General features: G+C 40.2%; 3 protein-coding genes across 4 annotated transcripts in view; 1 reads left to right on the top strand and 2 right to left on the bottom strand.

Moving 5' to 3' along the window:
• Positions 1-7,304, bottom strand: part of rapgef5a (Rap guanine nucleotide exchange factor (GEF) 5a) — a gene marked incomplete at both ends in the record, with an annotated part of 40,556 nt that extends 33,252 nt beyond the window's left edge. Inside the window, one exon of the mRNA XM_083900111.1 lies at positions 7,161-7,304. Coding sequence (XP_083756237.1) covers positions 7,161-7,304 — 144 coding nt within the window. The remainder of the gene's footprint in view (positions 1-7,160) is intronic.
• Positions 7,305-18,943: 11,639 nt separating this feature from the next.
• On the top strand, positions 18,944-20,986 carry il6 (interleukin 6 (interferon, beta 2); the record flags this gene model as incomplete). The annotated part of the gene is made up of 4 exons (XM_083899512.1): positions 18,944-19,117; positions 19,277-19,375; positions 19,467-19,610; positions 20,762-20,986. 4 exons carry the CDS (start codon positions 18,944-18,946, stop codon positions 20,984-20,986), a joined length of 642 nt encoding a protein of 213 aa, XP_083755638.1.
• Positions 20,987-21,736: 750 nt separating this feature from the next.
• Positions 21,737-24,772, bottom strand: tomm7 (translocase of outer mitochondrial membrane 7 homolog (yeast)). 2 transcript variants are annotated; one of them, XM_083900280.1, is made up of 4 exons: positions 24,644-24,772; positions 23,099-23,147; positions 22,986-23,024; positions 21,737-22,029 (listed from the first exon to the last, which is right to left on the bottom strand). In XM_083900280.1, exons 1-3 carry the CDS (start codon positions 24,744-24,746, stop codon positions 22,994-22,996), a joined length of 183 nt encoding a protein of 60 aa, XP_083756406.1. In that variant the 5' UTR covers positions 24,747-24,772; the 3' UTR covers positions 21,737-22,029; positions 22,986-22,993. The 2 variants fall into 2 exon arrangements, with proteins under 2 accessions (XP_083756406.1, XP_083756407.1); XM_083900281.1 differs by lacking the exon at positions 22,986-23,024.
• Positions 24,773-25,871: the final 1,099 nt, after the last annotated feature.

Genomic DNA, 25,871 nt, shown 5'->3' with positions numbered 1-25,871 from the left:
AATGCTATTCAATACTGCGATATATCAATATTTTATCACACCCCGAATACCAACACTACAGTTCGCAAATGATCACATTACTTTATTTGTTTAATCAACAAAAACCATTGTAAACACAATCTTGTGGTTGTACAAAGGCCTGAGTGCAGCACTCTCTGTTGATCGAGTGCAGTCTCGATGCTAAGAATGCTAAGTGCTTGTAACCTGCTGCTGACTGTAGCCTCATATTTTACGACATAGATGGACCACGGATCGATCCAACTCTGGGCAAGAAAAGAAAGAAGTGCATTTTCTAAAAATACTGAACAATTAGTTTACGGCTGGTCCTAGTCAGCAAAACAATAAAGCTGTAAAAATCACAGCTAGAAAATGGTCTGGAGGACAGAGACAGAGACAGAGGGATCTCTGTGATCAGCTTTATCTTGATTTCAACAAAGACAGCTTTCATGATTAATTTAGAAATAATAATTTCTATACATCTACTGAGACAACAGTGGTATGTAAACATAACAGTGATTTGACTGAGCTGAGTTTTGAATTATTCACACATTATCTAACAGGTATATAGAGGTCGACTGATGTGGGATTTTACGATTTATTTTTTACTTTGGATATCTGGATTTGAGAGGTGATCGTTTAAATAACCGATTAGTCAGTAACTATAAGGTGAATTTTACTCAGACTACCAAAGGGCAGCACTGAACGCCACAGGAAGTCTTTAACTACCTGTGGCCATCTAACTCTATAATACCTCCCTATTCTGCGGGAGGGAAAGCCAACATGTTTATTTTCAGACTGAGATCAATATCAACAACATATTTCAGTAATACAGTTCATTACCATGTGCTTTATTATGTCCACTACCATGTGCAATATATATACACTACTGGTCAAAAGTTTTAGAACAGCCACATTTTTCCAGTTTTTTATTGAAATTCAAGCCATTCAAGTCCAATGAATAGCTTGAAATGGTGCAAAGGGAAGTAGTGAACCCACTAGAGGTTACCCAGAAGATAGTCAAGGTGTCAGTGAGTCGAGTTTCCTTCACCATCAGAAGGCACTCAGAAACTGGGAGAAACTCTGACAGGAAGAGGTCTGACAGACCCAAAGCCACAACACAATCACAAGACAAGTTTCTGAGAGTCAACAGCTTGCGTGATAGGCGGCTCACAGGAAAACAGCTTCAAGCGCAGCTTAATAGTGTTCGTAGTAAGCAAGTTCAGTTTCAACTGTGAAGAGAAGACTTGGAGTTGCATGTTTGAATGGTCGAGTTGCAGCAAGAAAGCCATCGCTAAGACGTCAGAATAAGAAGAAGAGGTTGGCCTGGGCCATGAAACACCACCAATGGACTACTGAAGTCTGGAAGAAGGAGTTATGGATCGATGAATCAAAGTTTGAATTCTTTGGTTCATCACGCAGGAGTTTTGTGCGCCGTCGAGTAGGCGAAAGGATGGTGATGATGATGATGAGCCGCCTATCACTCAAGCTGTTGACTCTCAGAAACTTGTCTTGTGATTGTGTTGCGGCTTTGGGTCTGCCAGACCTCTTCCTGTCAGAGTTTCTCCCAGTTTCTGAGTGACTTTTGATGGTGAAGGAAACTCTACTCACTGACACCTTGACTTTCTTCTTTTTCATTTTGGGTAACTATATCCTATTAACTATTCATTGGACTTGGATGGCTTGAATTTCACTAAAAAAGTGGAAAGATTGGGGTGTTATAAAGCTTTTGACCAGTAGTGTATATCTAGATTACATGTCAATCCAGTTGCACCGCTCTTTCAATACTTAGTTGACACTTACGTTATATTCCACTTTTGATGTTCCTTTTGCGATCTTATCTCATATAGTTATTTTTGTACTTTGTTATTATTATTGTAATTTGGCAATTTTGGAGCAACCTGGAACAAGAATTTCCTTAATTGTAATGAAGTTCTATCTTATCTTAATTTCAAATTAGATCATTAATATTGTTGGGGTTTTTGCAACCTGAATGGAAATTATTTTTAGTTGCAGCCCTAATCACAACAGATTTAAAAATCCCTGTTCGTTGTAGAGTAAAGATGTGATCTTTTGCCGTTTGTGTGACAGCAGTGTTTGGACTAGAAGTTAAGTAGAGCACACAGCCAGCCATGCACACAGACTAAATAAATCGTTTCCGACTGTTGCTCTGTCTGTCTCACTCCTTCTCTGTCACTGTGTGTTATCTCTTCATCTCTTTGTCTCCGTGTCTGCTGAACACAGATCTCTGGAGGGCTCTTTGTTTCTCCACCATCACAAGTTACTCCTCACAAACACGGTCCGGGGGCAGGCAGAGTCAGACACACTGTGCAGCAGAGGTGTTTCATTTAAAACTGTATCACACAACCAGAGAGAGAGAGACTGTCTGAACTCCATCCTCCAGCCCAGCAGATACAGCCCATCAGAACACCAGAAGCCAAAAGAGAGTGATGGAAGAGAAAAGGAGGAAGGAGAGCTTTAAAGAGCGCACTCGTGCCTACATGCTTATCTTTGTGATGGCTTCAAAGTGTGTGTGCATACAGAGAGAGAAAGAGCAAGGTCATTGTCTGTAAGAAATGGATTACACACACACACACACACACAAATTCACTCCCGTCGACTCCTCGACTTACGTTCGTTTTTAGATGTTAAAAACGTTGATCGGTGTTTGTCAAACCTGTAAATGATAATGTTCTCGAATGTCTTGTTTTGTCCACAAAGCAAAATGATTAAATGTGTTTGATTTCTTTGCTATGTGGAGCAAAGAAACGAAGAAAATTTGGACATTTAAGAAGCTAAAACAATCAGAAACCCTAACCCTAACCCCAATTAATCGACCCTGACTCCTAACCCTTATGTATTCACCTTAAAATGTAGTTTACACAGTCACAATATGGGGACTTGTCATCCTTATGGGGACAAAAACCCAGTCCCCCATAATGTGACTGTGTAAACGGGTTCAGGTCCCCACAACACAAAGAATACCGGGTCCACCTACATAACCTTGGCCACACCCATACGCTTTCGATGAGCATCTAGAGGAGGTGATGGTTTTCAATGGGTTAATTTTGAAGCTTAAAATGTTTAAAAATGTAAAAAAATATATATTAAGATTTACTATTTTGAATGTTAACACACTTTTATTCATTACTGCAATTTTCACTTGACCCACCCCAATCTACTGTATATTCATATTGATCTCTCACGGTCTTGCACATACATTGCATGTATTTTCACATATCCCAAATTTGCAATGCACATTTAAATCGTAGACAAAGTTTGGAAGCTGTATAAGCACTAAGCACTGTGCAAATCCTGTCAGTCAAATGCAGTGGTAGAGTCAGTGTGAATTGCACGATGGTAAATTAGTGTGAACGTGTCGAGAGTCTCTGTCGAGAAGCTCCACACTTGCCCTTTCATGGGTTTTTATTTTTATTTTTTTATTATTGCTATGTAAAATGCAGTTACGGATGCAAAAATATTGCTGGCGGCCATAAAAACAGATCATAAGCCACTGTTGTGCTGCATATGTAATGCAGAAATAAGATCATCTTCTGAAGACTGCCGGCAACTTTCTGCATCACGGGGTTTACATCGTGACAGCAACAATCTCATTTTACAGCCTGAGCAGCATTCTCATTTTTTAATATTCATGTTTATTACATATTTTAAATCAGAGGGTCTGACTTAACTGTAGTCATTGTGTACTTGTATATTGCTTTGATTATGCCCGGGCTGAAAATGTGCATATTTTGACGACATTATTCTACCTCCTTTACGTTCAATATGATTTATTTTGCTGCAAACTGAAAAGAATAGACATGCACACATAACAAATTGCATGTAATAGCATGTACTACTGTATCCTACAGTGATTCTGCAATAATTAAGACACTTATATCATGACATATCACTATGAATTCTTGTTTTCATTACCCATAATGAGACTTTTATACATTTTTGACCACCATGTTTTTACAATAGGCCACAATGGACAAACTAAGCATCTTTTTTGGTTTTCATACTAAATAAAGAAGAGGGAGTTTAGAGCGAGATAATGGTGGAGAAAGCTACATTAAGAGATGCTCCAGCCACGTTCAATACGTAGACTTTGTTCTCTATTTATGGAGAAAACCTGCACTTTTAACTTGTTTTCTTCAGTTAAATAGATATCGTGATGTATCGTTCTATGATTGCAATATACTGATTATCACAGAATTGTTGCACCATGATATTATTGGTATCATGGACCATGTATTGCATCATGAGCCCTGTTTAGCCAGTATCAACTTCTATGAGCATTCATCGTCCACTGACATTATACTTATCCCCACTGGTAAGTGTCATGAATAGTCGTGAAATAGTGACAGTGATGTGTCAAATTGACCTGTGTAAAGCTAGCATCGCAGCTACTTGTCCTTGTCACAGTTTTTAGCCAAGGTGCTGCTGTACGACGTTGCCTCGCTTTACTTGCGCTGTGCGCTTCTTCTGCCTCGCCTGTTAATGTGTGACATAACAAAAGTTTGAATGCACCAACCATCTGCTTCCATTTAAAAGTTTATGCACTATGCAGAATTAAAACGTTCCTATTATAATTCATATATGAATTACTTTTAAATGAAGGCTTCATTGATGACTCATTGAACAAACTCTGCCAAACACACATCATCTGTTTTGGTGTCAGGAACAAAAACATAGAGCAGAAAGAAAAACTGTTTAACTGGTTATAGAAAAGTGACATAAGGGCACTGGGTAACTACAGGAAGAAATGCTCTTAACTTTGATAGTGGACTCATATACATATGCTTTACATACATGATGTGATAAAAGGGTGGAGTAACTTGACAAGAATGCACTGCCAAGACATGAAAAAGCAAAAAAAAAACTAAAAGTGACACCTGAATGACCTGCATTTAACTGACTATAAACTCTGTACAGAGCACTTTCACAAGTGCAACCCAGTAAAGTGATCTGTCACATTAGAGCCAATAAAAGGACTAATAATTGAATGCCAGAGCAAGTCACAACAAAGATTAACGCAAGACAGGATTCTGCAAGGTGAGGCTGCTGAAGGCGACAAATGGCTCAGTGCAACAACGCCACAAAGTCGATGCTCTTCATGAACGCGATCGAACGGCGCTGAAGTCACCATTTTTGTAGTAACATAGTAACTGTCAGCGTGGAAACCAGTCTGCACAGAACAGCCCCACGCACCTACCTACGCCTCATCTCACTCACCCACACATGAACTCATGAACTGTGTCAGAAAAGCTCATTTTGTGTCATCCATTCTTCATCTCCCTTTACTTCCCCTGTACCCAAATCACAGGAAACTAACAAAACAAGGGAAAAAAAACTATTCATGTACTCACTAGAACAGTAATCTCCGATCGTTATCTCATTATTGTGTGGACTGTTGTTGTTTACACATTTAAAATAACAGTAATCAGACGCGTGATAAGAATGCAGGTAAAGTTAATCGTCTTTGTTTGTATGGAGGATTGTCATTTTAATATTGCAATGTTGCCTTCTTTGCCAGGTCTCTCTAGTATTGTATAGATACGTTATTTGTAAATGCAGCATATAAACAATGCTTAATTCGTCCTGAAAATATATTATACATATAAATAAAAACGGATGTCGACAAGCTGCAATTTGGACAGGTGAGATAAAACGCGAGTATTTTAGCTTTGTTGCATCGCATTGCAAAATGAATAAATGATGGATGAATGATATTATATTTGTCCATGTCATTTGCGTCATTATGCAAAATATTTAGTTGGACCACACATCAAAAGCAAAGGCAGATTTGTGATAATAATTATATACACACATGTATATATATATATACACACACACATATACATACATACCTACATATATATATACACATATATACATACATACATACACATATACATATATATATATAATGTAAATTATTAGGCATGACTTAAAATGACATGACATAATGTGTTCTGTGGTCCAAAGAGGTTCGACACCACAAACGGTGCATATTTTTAGCCCCGCTGGCAGCAGAGGGACTATAATTCCTGGCGCCGTGTGCGTGATTCCCACAGAGGGGGAATCGGGTACATGTTCTACTCCGTTCTCTTGTGGCTGCCACGGCTGATGAAGACGAGTGGAGCCGACGCGCTGAGCAGGCTTGTACTTGGCTTGTCAGGTGTGTTTATTCCACGTCAAGGCACAACAAGTTGCACACACATTTGCTGCTCCAGTGGGCCAATCATCACGGGGGAGGAGCGGGGGGGGGGGGGGGGGGGGGGCTGGGGAGTTGACCAATAATAATGAATTTGGCTGGACTTGAATGAACCCGAGAGAGTATAGGACGTCAGTGCGATGTACGGAGTGTAAACTGTGAGCGTCTGCCACCTCTTCAGCATGAGCAACGCAACAGGCAAATAAAAGGCAATCATTTTGCTATTGATTTATTACTGTACTAATGTCTGAAGCAAAATCTCCAGTTTTGAGATTGTCTCATGTTTTTGTGACTGATGCAAAATATGACGGCTAAACCATTATAATAACCAACTGATCTTTGAATGTAAATATTCATTAATTATGCTTTTTAAGATGTGCGTGTGATCTTGTATGGGTGCCTTTGTGAGGACCAACAACTTAAACCATAGGTAGTGAGGACATTTTGGGAAAGTGAGGACATCTTGGCCAGTTCTCACATTCTGTCAATTATTTTTTTCTGGGGGTTAGGGTCAGAATTGGTTTTAAGGTAAGGCATTTAGTTGTGATGGTTAAGGTAAGGGTAAGGGAATGTATTATGTTTTTGAGTGTCCTCACTATGAACGCTGCGCAAACGTGTGTGTGTGTGTGTGGTGTGGGGAGCTAGTGTTGCCTTGACTACCAGAGAGTGAAGGTATGGTGTCCAGCTCTGGTTATTATGGATGTAAGATGTAGCACGCACACGCGCACACACGTGCACGCGCGCACCGTCTCTGCGACAGTGTAACGTAATGAAAACACCTGAGTCGTGACGGGTTTACGAAACAGCCCAGAGCGCTGCCTGAGAGGACTCGCGGTTTTTACAGTAAAGCAGTAAACGAACAAACCCTTCACCGTCGCTAACACTCATTAAACACCACACAGGGAAGGACAGTCAGCGGTCGCTTTGAAATTGAATTACTCACGCTCTTCTTCCGCAGGTGCAGCCCGTGCTTCAGCAGCCCCGGCAGATCCCGGATTTTGTGTTTGAGCTGAGCCTGGTCCCGGGCGCTCCGGTTCCACCGCAAGCCCGCGAGCAAGCCGTCCTCTGCGGGCTCCGAGTCCTCCATGGCTCCTGTCCGTCTTGTGTCAGTCCTCGTGCCGCCGCTGCCGCCGCCGCCTCCGCCTGCCTCCGTGGCCGGTGTCTACTGTGTCCTCACCGCCGCCGCCGCCCGCGCCTGTTCGCCATTTCCCCCCAGCTCGTGCTCACACGCAGCGACCTGCATCTGCAACCGAATCGCGCGCACACTAGTTAACGACCTACTGAGTGAATCCGCAGCACGCGACGCTGCTGCTCCACCCAAAGGCTCGCGCGACCTACTTCTCTGTAGCCTACCAGGTGTGTGTGTGTGTGTGTGTGTGTGTGTGTGTGTGTGTGTGTGTGTGTGTGTGTGTGTGTGAGAGAGAGAGAGAAAGAGAGAGAGACACACACAGGTGCACAATGAAAACATTGCATCACTTCCACCTTTCATTCTCTGACCACTCACAGGAAAGGTAACCTAGGTTACGTCGACATTGTTGCATTGTTTTCTGTTCATTTATTTTAAAATAGGGTTAAAGTTATATTATAATTAGTAGTAGTAATTAGCTGTGAAATAACACTTTTTTCCAGTTTTTTTTTTTTTTTTTTTTTTTTTTAAAAACAAGTTGATTTCAGCTTCTTTACGGACCAGTGTGTAAGCAATAGTGACACCTAATGGTCAGACTGTAGACTGTAACGGCACTTTTCCACGACATGTTCCCGGCACGACTCGCCTCAGCACGGCATGGCACTTAATTGTTTTGCTTTTCCATGAGTGATAGTACCTTTTTTTTTAGTACCTGCTGTGGCGAGGTTCTAAGCCGTGAGCGCGACGTCTGGCACAATAATCAGTAGATCAGTTAAAAAGACTTTTAAAAAAGAAAAAATGTGAGTTAATCTCCAACATTTAACACAAAAATGTCTAAAATCTCCTCATTTAACCTCTTCTTCCCTGACGCCACCCCCACTGCAACAACCAAGTCATAAGGCCATGTCTAACCCACAGAAAGGTCAGAAACTCTGCTAAAAGCTTATTAAAAAAACATTCTTATGTTCACCAAACACCAATCGATCAAATCAGCAGCAGCCGGGAAACATTTTAAGTTTACTTTATGGCTACAGAAGCCCAACTATTTTCATTTTAAAGCCCTGATACACTTACACAAACATAACACACTTGTATAATAAAGGTCAGGATCCAAATGTGAGTGATTCCCTGTGTCTCTGTACTTGAATATCTTTAGGGAAACACCGATTTACAGTTTTCTGACGCTCTTTCTGGACAAATCAATTGAATAAACTGAGCAAACGATTGACAGATTTTTCAATAATCAAAACCATTGTTTTTGTCGCAGCGGTGATAAGGATATGGGTGTGTGTGTGTGTGTGTGTGGGAAGAGAGAATAGAGACAGGCTGAAGGCACTCTGTGCTCACCACATTACCTGGATCAAATTTCCATATGTAAACAAAGAGAAGCCATTGTGTGTGTGTTGGTGTGGTCTATTTAACCCATATTCAACGTCTAAGCACGCGTTTGTTGTGTGAAAATGCTGTGGCCGCTGAGCCTGAGATTTTCACGAGTATACTATACGTTTATTTACACAACGTAGTGGTGAGCGAGTGAGTGAGTTCCAGACAGTAGGTTGTTTGGCAGTTGGTGAAGAAACAGTAGTGTCACAGTGTGTCCACCAGGGAGCGCTGAAAAATAAGCATTTTACTGTAGATATTAAGTGGGGAAAGTTGACACTGAAAACGAAATGTATTTCTACTGGTTTGTCGAACAGAAACAGCTAAAAGTGTTGGAATCTGTTTATTGGGTTTTAAAACGTCATTTTCACGTGGGCAACATAAGGCCCGGGACCGCATTCGGTCCGCAAACCAGTTTTATCCGGCCCACGACGTCCTATTTCTATTTCTAGCGACTCCTACTTTTACTCCACTACATTTCCTCGAACTAACTTTGTTACTCGTTACGACCAAATAAAATCAGACGAAGAAGATGGCGTGCTCTCTATGTGTTCTTGGGTGTGCCGAGGCTCCCGTTTCCCAAATCCAACCCTCGATTAAACGATTTCAACGCCATCGGAATCAGACAAACGGAAAACGAGTCACCAGCTTTGTCGTGCCGGTGAGACTTCAAAAGGTCAAACGTCGAGCGAAAACCTTGTCTCAGCCGCATCTTCGTGTCGAGTGTGTCACGGAAAGTAAAACATCATTTTGCGTCAGTGTTTGTGACACAGTTCCCCCCCCCGTGTACCGCGTTTTGTGTTTGTTTCGCGTGCCGCTCCATTAAATCTGACAACGATGCTGTCGTTATAATCTGCGTCCCCTGAAAGGAGCCCAATTATCCCAGATTACAAGTCCTATCAGAAGAGCAGACTCGACATTTGACTCCTACACATGAACCCAGTGCACGCAGGCGGCACTCTGCTCAGCTTTATATCGTCTAAGCATCGAGCTCAGACTTTCTTGGATCTAGTGAGTGTAAAGTAATTCTCTTTCATATAAGACCGAATGTAACATTGAATGCATTGTCAACCTCGCATGTGGGCTGCAAGCCAGTGAAAGCAAATGAACGCCTTTTACTCCCACGACTCCATAACGTTGGCTGCGTCTAAAAAGGTGCACAGACTTGAATCTTTCATATTGCAGTGGTGGGGGATATGTTGCACATGATTATGTGTTGGCGAGTTCAAAAGGAGAACGGTTTGGGTTGTTCATTAACGTGTCAGAGATATGTGCGTAACTCTGCTCATGTAGGAATTAGTTAACCAAAGAAAACAATTCAGCAAAAAACATAGATTGTGAATCTAATTTATGACTATGACACACAAACCACCTTAAATCTGCAGAAGTGTGACTAACGGCTCCTTCATTACCATTCCCACTATAATTAGCTGAGACAAAGGTCACCATGCTTGGATATCAGTCGACTGAGTCAGCGGTTACCTGAAGTTCATGAGCTGAACAATAACTGTCTCAGGTTGTTTATTTATTTATTGAATTTAGCCTTTATTTAGCCAGGAAGATCCCATTTGAGATACATCTCTTCTTCCACAGAGTCCTGCTCAAGATAGCAGCGTGAAAGTACAAGCAGTGCAGAAGTATAACATGTTTCTTTCATGATGTCAGTCTTGTTTGAAGTACCTAAAGCGATACTTGAGTATAAGTACCTTATAAGTATCTTACCAGAAAATGACTTTGGTAGAAGTTGAAGTCACTTTTTTTTTTTTATAATAATATTACTCAAGTAAAAGTCTTAAAGTAAATGACATTAACTGCATTTAAAGGTGCCATATGTAAGAATGTGGCCAAAAACGGTTACTACATTCAAATTCAAAATACAGAGGTCTTTTAGGTTTCGTTTTCAGACGTAACTGGCAACCCGTGGTTGCTCGGCAGCTGAGACTCTGCTGACTGCAATGATTGGTTGAAGGCGGTAGGTGGCGCCACATGCCAAAACATGATTTCTAAACATAAACATGATTTGCAGTCTGCAAAATGTTTTTTTTTAATGCAAATATTTTGTCTGTACTGTTGTTGTTGGTGAGTTCAGTTTGTTATATGAACATTATCCCTGAGTCTCTGTGACATATTAGGAGGATTTTATGGCCAGATTTGTTACATAATGCACCTTTAAGTATTAAAAGTGATTTTCTGATATAAAATGTACTAAAAGTAATTCAACTCAAAGTTTGTGGGTTCAATCCCTGGCTCTGCTAGTCTACTATGTGTGTCCTTGAGCAAAGACACTTAACCCCATGTAGAGTGCGAATGGGTGAATGGCAAAACTATAGTGTAAAGCAGTTTATCAAGATAAATACAGAGCATAACACGCTGGTAGTGTGGTCTGTATTTATTATGTTCATGTGTAGGAGTCAAATGTCGAGTCTGCTCTTCTGATAGGACTTGTAATCTGGGATAATTGGGGCCCTTTCAGGGGACGCAGATTATAACGACAGCATCGTTGTCAGACTAAATGGAGCGGCACGCGGAACGAACACAATACGCGGTACAGTGGGGGGGAAACTGTGTCACGAACACTGACGCAAAATGATGTTTTACTTTCTCTGTTTTACATTCTTACATATGGCACCTTTAACTGTCAATTCTAGCAACTGAATCTATTTGAATAAGCTGATATGACTATGACACTGAACTCTACTATAAAAACGAAAAATGGCAAGAATAATGATTATGTAAGAGCGTCCACGTCTCGAAACCCTTTGCGTCTGTTATCATCTTCACATGAACTATAATATACTGTATATACACTGATAATTATACTTTTTTATTTGTAAGCGCCCGTCAAACACTCAAGGTCACTTCACGTCTTAAGCGAGAAGATAAATCAAACAGACAACAGTTGAGATAAAATCAACGTGAGCTTTAAGTTCAGATTTGAAGGCAGACACAAAACAGCGATATTTGGCGTTAGTTTAGCTTGATAAATGTTTCCGTCAGACCGAGAAGAAGGATTTTATCACCACATATATATATATATATACAGTATGATAATTCTTAGTCCAGACACTCTGGTACGGTCAGCGGCCTCAGTGGGGAGTTTCCACGTAGCACACGACCTCTAAGACTCAGCGGGTCCACACTTTGTATTCAGACTCGTCGCACGAGCAGCTGCGTGAAAATAAGGAGGATGAGGAGGAGGAGGAGGGGGGATAAACACTTCAGTGTTTGCTGAATTGCTGAAGAGGCGGCGCAAGAGAAGAGAAAAGACGACTTGGACTTTTTGGATGATAAAATACAGTGTGATGCTCGGGCTTCCTCTGGGGGACCGGTGAGACAAAAGCAGCCCACTGATACATGCACACGCAAGCAAAAAAAATCAAACAGCACACTGTTTGAATGAATAAGCCCAGCATAGTAATTCATATATAGTACTATACAGTACTGCAGGACACTTTACATGTAGGTGCACGGGGGAAATGAATGGATTATAGGGGGAGGGGATTAAAGGAGACGATGGGGAAGGAAAAGAGTGAGAGGCAAACGTGGAGAAAGGGAGGTGGTAAACCAATTACCATAGGCCTTTCATCCCAAAACTGTCACCACACATGCAAATGTACTATATTGTTGCATAAATAAAGTATCCACACACACACACACACACACACACACACACACACACACTGGTCAGTCATGTCTCTTTATCACACATTTTCAGAGCTCTCTTCAAACAAATGCACCCCCGCGATTAAATATTGAAGAGCGCCTGTGGCAAACCGAGAGACGGAGATACCATTCCATAATACTCGTTCCATGAGAGGAGAAGAAGAAGAAGAAGAGAGAAGCCTGGGAAAAAAAGGAGGGGGGGGGGGGGGTGAGGAGGAGCGAAAAAAGAGAGGGAAGGATGAGAGGAGGAACGGAAGAATTAGATGGAAAGGAAGTGCACTGAGCCAGAGGCTTAACACAATATGACAGTGGGAGTGAAAAAACAGGAGCAAGGTTCACATGAACAATACAATATCCTATAAGGCAGTTTTATTCAATAAATCCTTTGTTTTATAAAGAATAGCAAGTGGTATCCAACAAAATGTAATCTGTATTAGTGTATAAAAAATTATTAAAATAAGACATTTTGGGACATCTATTCAGTTATAGATCCTGCTGACACTGTCTGTAATACCTTATATATGTCATATATATGAAAACGGCATAAATAAAGCTGGATATATCTGGCATCCGCGAATCCGTTTTTGACATCATCATCATTTCTTGTGTGTGTGGTGAATAAAACGCTTCCTGTTTGTTGTCATTCAGACTTCCTTGTAATCGAAAGAAGGGAATTATAATTTACGAGGATTATTCATGTTTGAAACTACAGACGCGCGCCAGTGCTGGGTTGTGGAGTGAACTCGGCGATGAAATGGAATTGTGTCAAAGTCAAAAAGTTTGAAATGTAAAACAATTACAGCTTACAATGCAAATGATGATCGTTCAGATTAGATTAGACTTTATTGATCCCAGAAATTCACCCTTTCCCGAAGAAAGGGTTTTTCAAGGGTTCTTGGTAAAACTAATGGTTCCAATAAGAACTACTTTGATCCAGAGAACCCTTTAAAACCCCTTTCCTGAATAATGGGGTTTAAAAGGGTCCTCCTATGAGGACAAGCCAAAGAACTTTTTATTTATTTACACAAAGTACAAAATAAGAATGAAAAACTAAAATAACCTGCTTTGGAGGAAACATTATATAGGTCTACAAAAACCTTCTCCACAGCTTCTGAACAAACTTCAGGCCAAATGTAACTCTCCAGCTGAGGCGATTAAAAAGCCATTATAGATGATAAATAATCTCACATCACAGGAAACGCTGTCACATGCAGCAGGCTCTCAAACTTGAGTCCAAACACATACGTCCAAGAACACAGAGGAGAGGCCCCTGAGCAAAGTACAGTCGGTGTGTGAAGGTTTTATACTTGTATTACTGTTATTGGACAGTTTTCTGTACAGTGCTGCCTCAGGAGGTCCTTTCTATAGTCATGCTGTGTGACTGCCATCTAGCAGCAGACTATGGGAACTGCAGATTTTTGTATGTTTCACCCAAGTTCTTATTTTGTTTTTCCAGTTTGCTTTTTATTTTCAGTTTAAGTTAATTCAACAAATGATTAAGTAGTTTTTCATTAGTTTTTATTTTTGGGATTTTTATTTAGTTTTTGTCTAATTTAGTTTTTGACTTGTAAACGCTGATCAAGGGTTAAAGAATGTGTGACACTCAAATGGTCTGTGTTCCAGAATGAAGATGTGGAAAAACAAGTTTAAAAAAAGAGTTAGTTTTGCTTTTTTCATTGTAGTTTTTATTGTGTTTTTTAAATTGTCGTTTTTATTTTTATTGCCGTTAATTGCTGTTTATTGCGTTTTCACCGCCATTGTAGCTCAGATGTAACTGGCAACCCTTGGTTGCTCGGCAGCTGAGACTCTACTGACTGCAATGATTGGTAGACGGCGGTAGGTGGCGCCACATGCCAAAACATGATTTCAAAACATAAACATGATTTAAAAAAAAAATATTTTTAATGTGAATTTTTTTGTACTGTTGTTGTTGGTGAGTTCAGTTTGTTATATGAACATAATTCCTGAGTCTCTGTGACATATTAAGAGGATTTTATGGCCAGTTGCTTCAGATTTATTACATAATCCACCTTTAACTAAATTATTATTTCACTGCTAGTTTTAATTTTAGTTTTCATTAACTATAATAACCCTGGTTCACCACACAATTGTGTGATACTCATAATTCAGTCATCTTCACACGTTACACTATTATTGGCTAGTACTGTAGCATGATGATTGCACTGCAACTCCAGCATAACAATAATACAGTATGTCACAAATGATCGCAAATCATATTTTTGATCATTTCAATCCAATCCTACTTGAAAGAATAAAACAATAGAATACTGTAGAAAATATGCAAACAACACAAATAAACAGGTCATACAATAAAACTATAAAAACAGAGTAAAAAAAAAACAACGTCTCATACTGGGTCAAAAATGGGTTTTATTTCAACATTCGGTCCATTTTACTTTACAGTTTAAATACACACATCTCTGCTTTTACCAGGTATTTGTGATTGCACCAATGATCAGTTTCATAATACAGAAGTTTTTTTGAAGTGGTAAAAAGCACCTCAGTGCGTCAGGTTTTGTCTGGATAACATGAACTAAAATGTTTATTACGAGCTATAATTTTAGAAGATCTTAATCTGTATTTTGAGGGGTTTTCACATGGATTTTAGTCGGGGGGAGGAGGGGGGTTAGCTCTAGTAGTATCGGTAGCTCTGCGATCCATGTTTTTGTATAAAAAGACAGACATTAGTACACATATATGCAGTACATACAGGTACATGTTCACATAAGGATTCTACACAACCAAAAATTGGAAAGAATTTGCCCACACAAGGATTATCAATTCAAGGTAACATTACACACATTTCCTTTAACCCGAGTTTCATTTATAGTGAAAGTTTAAAAGAGGATCTGACCAATTTAGAAACCAGAGTTCCCAGAATCTTTCCAGGGCATAATGAAGACGAAGATTTCCTTAATTGTCAAACTAAAACCCATGAGAAAGTTGGATCTATAACACGAGTGACGTAATAAACATCGAAAGCCATACTCGATTGTCTGCCGTTGGAGTGAAAGCGGAGATTCGCATGATAAAAATAGACACGTGGGCCCATCCCTTTCTTAGTAACAAGAACTTCAGTGGAAGCAGCAGAGGAAGCAGAGTAAAAAAGACCAAAAGGAAGCCGTGATGAAATATGCTTACTAATGTTCTGTGGGGTGCATGTGTACAGCACTGAACACAAAGACGTTTAAACGTGGCATTTATCAGACAATCACAGCAAAGCTGAATCACCCAGGCATTCTTTTAGTCACTTCTTTGATTTGTTATATATGTATATATATATAATACTTTTATTTATACCAAAAGTACGACCTGAGAAAATACTCTGCTCTCAAAGTAACACCGTTATCACTGACGTTAAAATACAGGCAGATTTATTCCCAATAAGATCATTTCTCATCGTCCTCTGGTAAAGTTAGATGAAGATAGAGCGAGAGATAAGGTGACTCTAATTATTATTATTTGCTAGCGATGGGCACGTTAACGCGCTAACGACGGCGATAACGCTAACGCACATTAACCCATGGTGCGTTTCCATGACGACTGACCGGAAGAAAGCTCGTGTGGCGCCATGTTTACGTGCCGCGGCACCAGAGTCCAGGCACCATTTACCAGTTAGCTCCGTTAGCTCCTTTAGCGCACACCTACAGTGGAACTGGAGCGGTCTGTTTATTAAAATGAAAAGAGCGGCGCCACAAATAACCAGCGTACCTGTGTACCTGCGTATGTGTGCCTCTGTTTTTTAAAGTTTAGCGTTACTTTAGAGACTCATTTTAACATCGGGAGTCACGTAAAGCGCGCCTTTTTCCAGTCAGTTGTCATGGAAACGCGCCATGCATTAACGTATTATTCACTTATTCACGTCGATCACATAACCCGGTAAAAATAGTAGAACAATATTCACGATTTTCCTCCGAGTGCCATCAGAGGAAGCTCGCGTACCACTGCTGGTACACGCACTGCAGCTTGAGAACCATGGTTCATTTTGAGTTTTACCTTGAGTTCTTCAGAGAATAATTCTATTTAACAGTTTGCATGAATAACAGTATAGACTTGTATAATTGTGTAGTATTTTAATGGAGCTGTCACCACTCTGACCCTTTTTTTCCCTGCAGAAGAGGGAGATTGAGCAACTCTCAAAAACCTCTCACAGTCTAGGTTTCATGACGCCGACTTCTTGACTCGCACAGTGTCACATGTGATGTGGGTTAAATCCGTTTATTATAGTATTGGCTGTTCTTTGTCTAAAACATACACAATTACTCTCAATGTTTAGCTCAACGTCGACACCATTGGACGTATTTTCTTGTTTCTTGTTCTTGTTTGTTTAGGGCTATTGTGAACACATGAGGGTGCCTAACTGTCGCTTCAGATAACTGTACACTTGAAAATCATTTCCACCTACATTTTCCACACAGTACAAACTTTCAGCAAATGAACTGGTATTCATCTTTTCCATGTCGGGTCATTTACATATAGTCTTAACCTTCAAGTCTCAAGCAAGCCCAGACCCAGAGCATCATGAGTCCTCCACATTTATACCTGAGCACTCCCCTTTCGCATTCCTCCAATAGACAAAGAGTCTTCCTTTCTAGGTGGTGTTTTCACACCTCTTTGTCTACTGTAGGTATCGAAGAGCCGACTCCCTGTGGATGTTGGATGAAGGTGTCAGTTCAGGATAGACACAATACACACAAAAGGACCTGGTATTCTGTGTTGGGCAGGTATAGGGTGATGGGCAGAATTTACTATTACACTACAGAGCCTAAAATATAAAGAATACTGATGTTAAACCATGGAAATGCATTTCAAATAAGCAGCTTTTGACCCACTGAGACGTTAGCTAGCGTTAGATTAAAATAGTAAACCAACTGACTCCCTGTCTTACTTTCTTTTTTGGGATTTGAAGTTATCGAATGTAGTGGTTGTTGTTCGGTCGCTCGGTTGCCAGGTTTGTACGCAAGGCCGCAAAAGTAGACACCTGATGTTTTCTACATTTTAAGAAAATCAGTCATTAGCGTCATCAGTCAATTCGAGTCATTTTACTCAAGTCTAAGCCAAGTCCACCCGACCACCCGACTCACCCGACCCATAAGAACAAATGTTTTCTTCCAACCATTGCTTCAGTACCACACGACCTCACTCAGAGGACAGGGGTTCATTCTTTAAATTGAAGTTGTCTTTGAGCATTGATTTCATTTATGTTTTTAAGAAGTGCTGATAACTCCTTAATATAAGTTTCCTCCCATTTCTTTATTTTATTTTTTTAGCAGCAGAGATCTTCCCTCCACCATGTAATCTGTCTAAATAAACTGGCCCAAAACTTTGCATGTCAACCCCAGGCGTAAAAATAGGCTGCAGGCTCCCCAATGAGTCTAAAATGGTAATTTTTCAGTGACCACCATGAGCTATTTTAAAGTCTCAAACTGTCCACTGAAAGTACCAAAAACAGTTTCTGATCAAAAGTGGACACAAACCCATTCTTACGACACCAGACATCACCTCATACCGTCTTTTTTGGAGTTCTCCAGTTGGATTCCCAGTGAGTAACTGAGAAACAGAGCGAGCGGCACATTCATGCAAATGATTCTGAACAATTGTGTGCTTTGCAAACGTCATGTAGATCTTGGCATTCTTTTATTCACCACATTTAAATTGACTCAACCAGTTGTCATAACGTCTCTTGTATGAAAGATAGTTATTCTGCACTGGCAATATTTTTAATATACATTTATTCGACTTTCTTTTTTAAAGTCCTGAATGAAAAATAACTTACGCCAACAAAAGGGGAACAACATTCTAACCAAAGAGAAGACGAAAAACTAAAGGAAATACTCCAGTGTCCCCCCCACCCCAACTCGGTGGTTAAAATTAAAATCCTACCGTAATTTTGAGTGGGTTTTCCCTTTTAAATTGTTGGGCTAAAAAAAATAATTCATGGGGATTTTCTTCCACAAAATGCAAAACATTTGATTTATTCACCTCTGCGTAGAAGAGAATGAATGAATGCCAATGATACGTGCTTGTATTTATGTGTATTTATTGATATATATATATATATATATATATCTCTGTATAAATATGTATATATATATATATATATATATATATATATACACATGGGTGTGTATATATATATATATATATACAAATAAGAATAAAAGCAGTTTTTAAAGTCAACTACTTTTAAAATTCCTGCACTGATCAGCCACCAACATACAATGGACCGGATGCTTGACACATACTTTAAATTACTTAGTCTTAAAGGGAAGTATTGGGAAATTCCTCCTGGCTGAAGAATATAAAAAGGTAGCCGGTTGCAAAGAGACGGCAACTCCTTCTGGCCCTAAAGACTCCTCAGCATCACTGGGTCCTCAGCGAGTGTTTTCCAGCAGTGCAACATGCCCTCCACGTTTAGTAAGTGATTTATTTGCAGCCTGTGGTGGGCACTTCCTCCGCTTCTTCCTCTTTCCATTCACACTCCTTCACTCTTTGCTCTTCCTCTCCGCACAGATGTCACCTCGTCCGCAGCAGTGATGCTGGCGGCCCTGCTGATGTGCGCTCTCGGAACTCCAGTTGCAAAGGAGCCCGGCGACAGTCCGGCAGGAGACTCTTCAGGCGAGGAGGAGGTGGTGGTGACCTATGACCTCCTGAGCGCGAACCAAGTTTGGGACTTCATCATCGGCACGACTGCACGCCACCAGAAGGAGGTAAGCGCAGTTTGTTCAAACCGGAGCAGATGGTTCTACATAATGATTGATAATGAAGGAACCTCCACCTGCTCAGAAGGTGCACCACATCTTGATTAACTGTATTATAAAGTTATCTGATCCCTTAAAATTTCTCTTTTATCATCCGCCCTCGCACAGTTTGAAGAGGAATTCCAACACGAAGTGAAATATCATTTTCTGGACAACTATAGATTCTCGTCCCTTCCAAGAGACTGCCCTAAGTCAAACTTCACAAAGGTAGAACACCTCGAACCTCCCCCCCCTCGTCTTTGCTTTGGTGACACATGAGAATTATTAACCGACTGTGATTTTCCTCTGCTCTCTATAGGAGGCTTGTCTCCACAGGTTGGCTGAAGGCCTGAGCACCTACTTGGTTCTCTTTAAGCACGTGGAGAGGGAGTACCCCAACGGCTCCATCGTCTTGGAGGTCCGACCCCATAGTGTGAAACTCATCGACCTCATCAAGGGAAAGGTGGGTCCTGACAAAGTCAAGCACAAACGTGGTGTCACCAAACTCTGTTTTTGAATTATTAGTCTTTTAAAGGTAAGCTATAGTGTCTGAAATTTAGCTTAAATGTAGCTAGTTTATTGGTGACGTTGCATGTTGCGGCTAAACTCTACCTCACGTCACTATTCCTTTGCTGGAAGAAAACGTAGCCTTCAGTTCACTAGTTTATTGGTAACGTTGCATGTTGCAGCTAAACTCTAGCTCACATCGCTATTCCTTTGCTGGAAGAAAGTGTAGCATTAAGTTCACATAAAAACCTCAAAATATGTAAAAAAAAAAAACATGCTGGTCCAAAAATGGTGGCCTCCAGAAAGCTGACCTGGTGCTAACGTGTTGTCACCAAACTCTGGAAGTTATAAATTAGTCTTTGATAGGTATGGGTAGGCTACAGTGTGAGAAATGTTGCTTTAATTTAGCTAGTTTATTGGTGATGTTGCATGTTGCGGCTAAACTCTACTCTGGAAGAAAAAAATGTAGCCTTCAGTTCGCATAAAAACTCAAAATATGTCCATTGTACACAAAAATATTAGAGAAATTTAGCCTAAATTTAGCTAGTTTATTGGTTACGTTGCATGTTGAGGCTAAACGCTAGCTCATGTCACTATTCCTTTGCTGGAAGAAAACGTAGCCTTCAGTTCGCTAGTTTATTGGTGACGTTGCATGTTGCAGCTTTACAATAGTTCACGTGAGCTAAACAATAGTTCATGTGAGCTAAACTCTAGCTCACGTCACTATTCTTTTGCTGGAAGAAAATGTAATCTTCAGTTCGATAGTTTATTTGTGACGTTGCATGTTGCGGCTAAACTCTAGCTCGTCACTATTCCTTTCCTGGAAGAAAGTGTAGCCTTCAGTTTGCATAAAAACTCATAATATTGTAAGCTATTATAAAAACATGCTGGTCTAAAATGGTGGGAACAGCATCAGGGAGGGAAGTCTTCAGGAGGCTACTGTGAGAGCCACTGGTGGAAAGTGTACCATAGTTTGAGAACCTAGGAACTAAAACGAGTAAGAATTAACCTGCATTTGATGAAAAGTCTTTGTTAAATGCAAACATTCCTACTTAAAAAAAATATATATATTGTCATGATAACATCTGTCCACATGTGCCACCACAGATGAGAAACCCCAGACAGGTCGCCGTCCTGACCCTCAGCCAGGAGGAGCAGCTGCTGCGTGACATCGACAACCCCAGCCCTTTCCACAGAACGATGACGGCGCACAGCATCCTGCGCCAGCTTCACAACTTCCTCCTCGACGGCAGAGTGGAAATTCGTAGAAGGGAAAGGAGAAGACGGCCCAGCAAGGTTATTGCAGCCTCTTACAATTTCCTGCAGAGATGAAAGTAAACTATGGAGGAATATGGGCTGATGGCGCCACTCTAATTTGTTAAGTGGCTTTAATATTGTAGGCCTGAGGGATTGAATTGACCACTAATGTCTAACCTATTTAATATATTTATACATGATGAAAAGTGTTATTTATTAGTAAAAAAAAAAGGTGAGATTTAAGTACTTGAATGATTTTGATGTTTATTCATTCCTGGATTGGGACAAATAATTAAAGCTGTTGTATTGTTGTTCGTGGTATTTTTAATTAACTTATTGCATCATCCTTAGCGTGGTAGCATAATATTATACCACTACCATGTTGTTACTGTACTTGGTAGTGGTATAATACAAGTTAACTGCGTTAACTTTTGATGCCATCAATGATATTTTGTCAGTGGAGAAAAACAATCAAATAAAAATATATTTGCATCAACAGGAAGTTGTTTGTCGTCTTTTTACTCTTGTACTTTATTTCAACTTATGCCGCAAACTGCACCGTGCGTACTGCTGTATATTATATATGCCTACGTTGACTGTGATTTTTTTCTTGTGACATTGTTGCATTTAATTTACTGTTGTATGTCTTTTTTCCTTCTGTTTGGCACTTAGTTGCATTTGTCTTATTTGTTTATTTTACTTTTATTTATCTTTTGACTCTTGTACATCTCCACTTTTACCTCCCAATTGTTGCAATAATAATAAAGCATCTTGAATCTTGAATTAAATAACCACACACAACCATCAAGAAGAGAGTTGTTTTTGTTCAGGATTTATTTTATTTTTTTAGCATGTTTTAAATAAAAAACTAAAAAGAGGGGAAAAAAACATGAAATAAATGGTTCATCCAAACATGGTCGTCACACATTCACAAACAAAATGGTATATAACGCAGTCGTACACATTATAACCAGGAGCGGCCATCATCATCTTTTCACACGGGAAAGTGAAAAAATGACGTCCCATTTCGTCCCAGACTTTCAACACAGGTGAGGTCACGTGGTCTTGAGTGAGGAGAGGATCGTCTGAGCGGAGATGTTTCTCAGCCCCATAGTAAACTAGAAGAAAATAAATATATATATTAAAGACTCAAGTCGACCACAAAGACAGCCAAAAGGATCCGTCGGAATCAATCAAAGACATTATCCTGAAACAGTTAATATGCACACTAGACATCTCGTTTTTCAGAGTAAACTTAAAATTACTGAAATGGCGACAACGTCTCAACTGATAAGTGAATTGTTTTATTCCCAAACTATAGAAAAGAACCACTTAAACAACTATAACTGTAACCATTGTCGATTTGGTGATATATCGTCGTCCTTCCTCATGCAATATGATAAGGGTCAAATATCAATATTTTAATTCATAAATGAAGGCGCTCTAAAGTAAACTGTCCCTGCCAGTTTCACTCGTCATTCGTCGCTACTTGTCTCCTCACGGTGGCGCTGCTGAATAAATTACTTGAACTTGGGAGGACATTACCTGGTCGAAGAAGAGGGAGTTTACGGCTGAGAAAGCTGCTCCATCCACGTTCAACACATAAACTTTATACACTTTCTTCTTCATGTTGTGAATAAACAGAGAAATCCTGCACTTTCAACTTTTCACTGACACTTTTGTTTTCTTCAGTTAGACAGACATCTCGACGCATTGCTATACGACTGTCTTGCAATATATTAATTATCACAGAATCGTTGCATCGTGAACTCGTACAGTGCTGATTCAGCTCATCGGCTCTAGAACTGAAAACGCAGGATTCCAGAGCAACTTCGACTGTTCTAAAACTATGGTCGTTCTGCCGTTTGTTGGGATAAATGCTTCTTGTCTCCATCCGCACCTGCACTACCACTGTATACACACAAACACTCACAATACTACTTTCAATACCACATATCACAATTAGGTAAATTGGACACTCTAAATAGACCATAAGTGTGATTTTTAGAGCAGATGGTTGTTTGTGTCCGTGTTCTTGTGACAGACTGGCAACCTGTCTAGGGTGTGACCCCACCTTTCACCCTACGTCAGCTGGGATTGGCACCAGCGACCCCTGCGAAGATGAGCTAACAGTTAGCTAATAGCTCAGCTATTAAAACTAAATATGAGAAGAGCATAACTCCTCACCTTAAGACTGTGGGTTCAGGCATGCCTGGATCTGCTCCACGCTTGAAACCTGTTGAAACATAAAGAATAACATGAAGTCGCTATAAACAAGCAGTAGGCAACATCAAGGTTTTAAAGAAATAATAATCATTAAAACCCACATTTATATGCAACAGTGATGTTTGGTGCGCTCCACAGATCCATAGTATTGTCGCTTCATACGTCTCACCATATCATATTTTTGTGAAAAAATATTCAGATGTGCACTCTTGGTTTAAAACGTGACATTCCAAGGTAACGTCAGTTTCTGTGTTTCATCTTAGTTCAAATTCTAATAACACAACATTGATCGTTCACTTGCGGTGACCAGCGAGGACATCGCTGGTTGGATAAAACTGGTTGGCGAGCCAGTTTTTGCCCATGTGTACTATAAACTTTCCAAAAAGCAAACTCCTACTAGTTACTACAGTTAACAATTAATCTTAGCACAAAAAGTAAGCTTAAGTAGCATGTGGAAGAACCATACACATCTACAACACCCTGTTCACTGCAGGCAGGTCATTCCATCCTCTCCACTCCCAAATGCTAGAGGTCATCCCTGATAAACCTCTCTCTCTGGGGTCAAGCGTTTGTTATCTGTCTGAACACACCGTTTGGCATTGGCAGAGAAGATTTGGCAAGTTTTTTATGGGCACAACCCACAAATGTGTTTTTTTCCTTACAAACGTGGTACCATATAAAAGAAGAAATAAACATGCTTTCCAACAGTATAAGACGTATTACTAAGAAGTATTGTTACAAAGAAATAATTAACCAAACACAACTTTACTTAGTTTTTGTGCCAGGTTTAGATTCGTGTCAAAAATAAGAATCACTATAAAATACACGTTATACACATAATTGTGTTTCCCCTGAGCCACGACAGTGACAGCCATTCTGCAGAGCTCATTTTTATATGAGATGACTATTTTAAGTTGAGCTGACATTTACTGAAAAGCACATCTGACGCACTCACACAAACAAGGTTGACCGAGAGAGTGTGTGCAATTAATTGAAAACAATTTCCCCCTTTCTCTGGTGTCATTCAAAGTCCACAAATGACGCGAATTAGGACGCAACACATTCTTAAGAAAACAAATTGCACAAACAAATGTCGAAAATCAACAGGACGAAAACGTAAGAAGGGTGGCGTCATTTGTGTTTGGTGTTTCCAAGATGCTGACATCAGAGAAGATTCCACCGGCAACTCCACTGAGTGCAGTCATCAACTTCCACATGTCTACACTCACACATGACCTGCTATTACAGTGCTGCGCATTATGAGGCAACACCATTACACACTGGCATCTAACTACACATTTCGCACACTTAACCAGGGACGTGGAAGCACCTACTACATAACAACAGTACATGTAAAATGAGAAAAGGGAAAATATAATACGAATATACAGCTAAAGCTATAAGATGTCATAGCTAATGCTAATAGGCTACAGCTAACTAGCTGACGTTAGCGAGTCATGTCTCCACCATCCAGCCGTCTCCCTGGACTGACGTTCGAATACTGACCAAGGTAGAGCACGGTTGGGATGAAGCCCCATCGGATGACAAACTGGCCGCACTGGAAAAGCTGCTGCAGCCGCTGTTTGGTCTCTTTGCTCATTTTAGCCATGAGTTTGTCCTGAAGCGGAGAGGAGGACAGCAAGGACGAGGAGCAGCGCAAGGAGGAAGTGACGTCACGTGAGGGGAGCTGCTTTGGTAGAGGTCGCCACCTCGTGGACGTGAAAACACACAAGTAAAAATCTGTAATTTTATACAAGTGTACATTAACTTTAAGATCAATCTCAGTATTAAATGATAAATTATTAGTTTGAAAGCCGAGATTTAAACGGAGTAAAGTGATACTCGTGACACAAGTGAAATATAGAAACACTTTATTCCCAGAAGTTATAGTGGTGAGTTTATCTTCAGACAAATGAAAGGCCAATACAAACATACTTCAGAACAAGAGCTTACCCATTCACATTTTAGAAACCCACATAGAGAAACACGATGATTGTTATTGTCCCACCAAGCTATGGACACTTTGACAGCTGCAGTACAAAGCCAAGAGAATACACTTTAGTTTGAAGGTGGGGCAGCACAGACGCCTGATTCAAGACAACAGAATGTAGCAGACGGATGGAAATTGAAACCGTTTTGGTACAAGACAACATCACCACATCTTATGATGTGCTGAACAACACAGAGTGACGCTGGAAACATACCACCAAAGTACTACAAACATCTGGAATGGTGGGTAAATCTGAGGAGAGGGGGGAAAATGCTGTTTTGTCTCGAAAGCCTTCCCATGTCAGAAAAGCACAGGAAAAGGTATGTTTACAGTTCACTCAAAACAGGCAGGTTGAGTTTAAGTCAGTATTTGGTTTTTAATATTTCTGAATAAGTAGCCAGATGTGAACAGAGCAACAACGCATTTCTCTCTCTCTCCCTCTCTCTCTCACACACACACACACACACACACACACACACAAACAGGGAAAAACCACAATTTTAAGAGTCAAACCTCTTGTACATCATAAGAAAATACCCAAGTTAAAAACACTCTTTCAAGTGCAAAAGTCAATACTCAACAAGTCACACTTGCTCATTGTCCCCGAAACTCCAAAATCTCCTTTTAATTGAATCAGAATTTGGATTTTTACTTCTGCCATCAAATGCACAGCAAATCGGGAACGAGCGAGAACAACGAGGGGACGACACAAATATTGCTTCTCCATACTGACAATACTGTGCA

This window comes from Microchirus variegatus, assembly GCF_963457635.1.
Source record: "Microchirus variegatus genome assembly, chromosome: 13".
Taxonomy (NCBI): Eukaryota; Metazoa; Chordata; class Actinopteri; order Pleuronectiformes; family Soleidae; genus Microchirus; species Microchirus variegatus.
The sequence above is the reverse complement of the archived record's forward strand: the minus strand, read 5'-3'. Positions and strand labels throughout refer to the sequence as shown.